Below are 4624 nucleotides of genomic sequence, written 5' to 3'. Positions count from 1 at the left end.
TCTCTATATATATATATATATATATATATATATATATATATATATATATATATATATATATTTCTCTCTCTCTCTCTCACTCTCTCTCTCTCTCTCTCTCTCTCTCTCTCTATATATATATATATATATATATATATATATATATATATATATATATATATAGAGAGAGAGAGAGAGAGAGAGAGAGAGAGAGTTTTTTGGGTTAATAAAATCTGATTGAAATCAGGAGATGTATTCGCGTTCTCAAAGTGTAACATAGTCATATATATATATATATATATATATATATATATATATATATATATATATATATATATATATATATATATATATATATATATATATATATATATATATATATATATATAAATTAATATGCGTTGTCTAGGTGGTTTGGTTGGAACTTTTTGGTTGGTAATCTAGTTACAGGTTATTTGTTCAGATCCAAGGTAGACTTTGGCATATCTAATGTATTACCAGGTCAGTAAACAAGCATAAAAAAATTTATCCATCAATAAATGTTTCTTGGATCTTTATGAAAATATATAGATCGAGGCTGCATATATAGGATGATGGAATGTATAACAAGTATTAGGGAAAATAAACTGATTATTGAGTTTCTTGTTTAGTGGTTTTTAGTTTCCAAACAGAAGAAACACATTTTCATTCAAACAAGTAAATGCAGATACTAACGTTTGATAAGTTGTTGGAAAGCTGAAGAAGAGGCACAATCCATTGTTTGGAACCCTATCCTTTCCATCTTCATGTCATAAACAACCTCCACATTCTGTTGTTGAAAGCTCCCAAAAACCCCAGCTGGTCCATAATCCTCATTATCCATGCTCTGGAACAACAAACACTTAACCACTGTTGAGTTACGTGGTGCACCCATTGCATAGAAGTTGTTCTCTTGTGGCAAAACCAGGCTCACATTGTTAATGAAATGGAACGTGATTGAAGGAAGAAGATGATCATCCACACCCATAGTTGTCATAGCATTTGTAACGTTGTTTGTGCATGGGATTCTATAGCATAGATCAAACCCCGTTCGTGCCTCCACTTCAGTAGCTCGAGGGTGGTTTATGACAGATTCCAGCTCCGAGAGAAGTAAAGAATAGAATGGCTCGGGTAAATGAGTGTAGGTGGTTCCTGAATCTATCAACATACCCCCATTGCCAGATGAATCAAAGTCTCTTAAGTTTGTAGGAACTTGAATTACAGAACCCAAGCCAATGCCTATAGTTATCCCCTCTAATCCGATATAATAGTAATTAGGGTACATGGGGTTCTTTAACATTGGAGTGAACTGCAAATGTTCTTTTGAAGAGATTGCAAGATCTCCAACGACTAGAGGGCTCGAAATATTAGGGTTATTGGCAAACTTGAAAGCCAAGAAACAATGAGAGAAACCCTTTTGGAGAAACCCTAATTGAGAAGGTAAAGAAAGCGGACCTTTGCCAAACCCTGCGATTCCTAATGGCTCTTTATAACTTGATCCAACGCACCCAAATCCAAAATTGGTTACTTCCCTTGTAACACTGCCATCAGCACTTCCATGGACTGTTAGGGTATCCCTAGTTAGGGTACCAGCTACAACACCTTCCCCATACGTGTATACGAACGAAGGGCATGGTCTTGAGCAAGTGCCCTTGACTAGGGTACTCAAAGAGCAACCGGCAATGCTACAAGGATCATATGGGTTATCAGAGCTATGAACGTTGATACAAAACTCACTAGCACAAGAGTCCCGAACACAAGAAGATGATTGCAAAGGTGAAAACTTGGACATGGTTGTAGTATTTGTATAGTTTTCACAATCTATGCAGTTAAAAGAGAGATTTCCACAAGGTACCCAAGTGAGATCACTTCCAGTATCCATATACACTTGAATAACTTGTGGAGGTGAGCCCAGGTTAAGAGAAATTAGGTACCCGTCCCTTACTTCTCTCAAGGGCTCCATCATGTCCAACGTTGGTGGTGACTGGGATGACACTTTAATGCTTAACGTTGATGATTTTTTGGGGAGTTTAATGGTACTCCTGACATTAGTTAAACCTAGGACTAGAGAATCGGAGGTTTTTGGGTGTTGTCTTGCACGGGAATGGTTGGCAATGGAGAAAAGAAAGACGAAGAGAAACAAGTTGAAAATAGTGTAAAACGTGAACAAAGAAGCCATTCTAGATTTGTTGGTCTATTAATGATTGCAAAATAGTATGGTATTTATAGAGAAAGAAAAAACAATACTAATCTATATGAAGGCAATAATTCACAGTTTGGTTTGAAGAAGCTTTTACAAAGCCATATCACTCTATTATGTACATTTGTTTTATATTTTGTAATAAATCCCAAGAAATTTGAAACAAGTATATTTGATAGAATGTTGACGTTGATATCGGATTTTTAAGAAAAATCTTCAACCCAACATTGAATTATTCAATCTATTAATTAATTATTTTAAATTAAATGAACTTATTAAATATACTATTTAATATAACTTACTAAATAAACTTATTTATTAATTTATTTCTTTTTTATTAATAAATAATAAATAACTGATTATTTATTGATTTATTTTAATTTGTAAATAATACTTAAATCTCTTATATTACTTATTTTATTATATTTAATTTCTTTTTCTTTATGAGTATATAGGTTCATGTATAAATAGTAGTTCACTAAACTTGTTTTTTTAAATAGAATCATACATATCCTTCCTCGATGGTTAATATTTTCTAAAAATATATCTTATTAAATTAACATTTTTATGACTTTATCGTAAATACGTCACTACTAGATCAAAAATATTTGCAGACAAAAAAACACAACCACGTCTATCAACACATCACTACCAGTAAACAAATGTTAATGTTTGTCTCCATAAGACTACCATGAACTATTAAATGGAAAATCACGTGTGGTCTTTATTTTGCCTTTGTTTTGATATTATTGTACATGAGAAATGGATCAAACTATTCACATATTGGTTTCTTAGTATATGGACAAATGACATAAATGATCTACGAAACTTTTTAGTCCCTAAACTAATTTTGTAGGTTTCTGAGGGTTTATGAGGGAATTAAGTAGATGTCCACTGTTTTTTTGGTCACTGCTACCTAATATAACAGGTATCCTAAGGCACGCAAACATTTTCAGCTGATGTGGCTTCCTTCATATCCAATTGAAAGTCAAAGAAGTAATTTTGACCAAATGTTTGAATAAGGGACCAAATAAAAATTATCCCACCGTTAATATCAATTAATTGGATCAAAGCACACCAAGTTTGTTTGTTATCAATACTCCTGATTTAACGATGACTAACGAAATATTTATCAGAATTCTAAGAATTGAAGTTGGTGAGTTTCAAAATAAATCGGAACGGTGAAAATAGATTCAATCTCAATGATGTGAAGTAATTTTAATGTTTGTATGCTCCGAATGATACCAAATACCACCTGATGCTTAGTAAATAATGTCCAGGAAGAGATTGAATGATTCTTTTAGGTGGTCAAATGAAAAAGTTAAAATTGACATTCCATGCTGTGAAAGGATCAAAAAATATATATATATATATATATATATATATATATATATATATATATATATATATATATATATATATATATATATATATATGGCTCATTCTCCTAAAATTAGTAGTATAACATCATCTAAAACTCAATACAACCATTCTTCTATCCAATATTAGTCGTTTAAATCTCAATAAAACCATCTAAAATTTTAAGTTACTCACCGGCACCAAGCTAAACAACATACGACGAGAAAAGGATAGCCGAAGGAACAACAGTAATCAACCAATTATAATAAACAATCTCTTGATCGTTAAATTAAAATTTCTATCCTCAAGATCGTTATTTGTTGTAGATTCAATTTGATAATGTTTGCAGAAAGGGTGGTGTAGAAGATTACTAGGGAATCTCATTTTGAAGCTGATCACAGATGACCACTTTTCTCTACACCATTATGTACTCTAATCCGCCCCAAAGCTCTCTTCAGACCATTTTTCTACTTTCTCGTCGATTTCCGACTTTTATCGCTCCAACTCTGCCATCTCCTTCACTGGAATATTCTCTCTGACCACTAAACCATTGATTGCATTCACTACCAGAAACGAAGACGGTTTTGATGAAACTTTGAACACAATTATACGAATTGAACACCGATTCAAAGTGAATTTAGACAGATTAACTAACCTCTTCGGGTTTAAGAAAAACAATGGTTCCCAAAATGAGAACCGAACCGGAATCATCTAGAACTTTCGCGAGATCTACACTTTGACTGAGACTTCAGGTAGTCTCCAAGGATGCTGATAACCCACAAGGCGTGCTGTTTTCCCATTGGGACTACTGATAGTCCTTAGGGTTACTGATAACCCATAGCTGTTTATTATGTTGTGTTGTATGTAGTATTTTAGGGAACTCACTAAGCTTTGTGCTTATAATTTTTAATTATATGTGTTTTAGGTACTTCGGAGGATCGCGGGAAGACGAAGGTCGGATTGTACACACTCGCTGGGAGATTTGTTACTGGGCATTTTGCGGCACTCTGATATTTTGTGATGATGATTTGTATTTGATACTTGTGTGTTTTCTGATGACTTTGTTTA

General features: G+C 33.0%; 1 protein-coding gene across 1 annotated transcript; it reads right to left on the bottom strand.

Annotated features, from left to right (window-relative positions):
- Positions 1-634: 634 nt before the first annotated feature.
- Positions 635-2145, bottom strand: LOC145069725 (Eukaryotic aspartyl protease family protein). The gene has a single exon (XM_079016674.1). It carries the CDS (start codon positions 1961-1963, stop codon positions 689-691), a length of 1275 nt encoding a protein of 424 aa, XP_078872800.1. The 5' UTR covers positions 1964-2145; the 3' UTR covers positions 635-688.
- Between the last annotated feature and the right edge of the window lie 2479 nt (positions 2146-4624).

This window comes from Lactuca serriola, chromosome 8 (assembly GCF_051521515.1).
Source record: "Lactuca serriola cultivar US96UC23 chromosome 8, Lser_US96UC23_V15, whole genome shotgun sequence".
In the NCBI taxonomy this organism is placed as follows: domain Eukaryota; kingdom Viridiplantae; phylum Streptophyta; class Magnoliopsida; order Asterales; family Asteraceae; genus Lactuca; species Lactuca serriola.
This window is presented reverse-complemented; position numbering and strand designations above follow the sequence as displayed.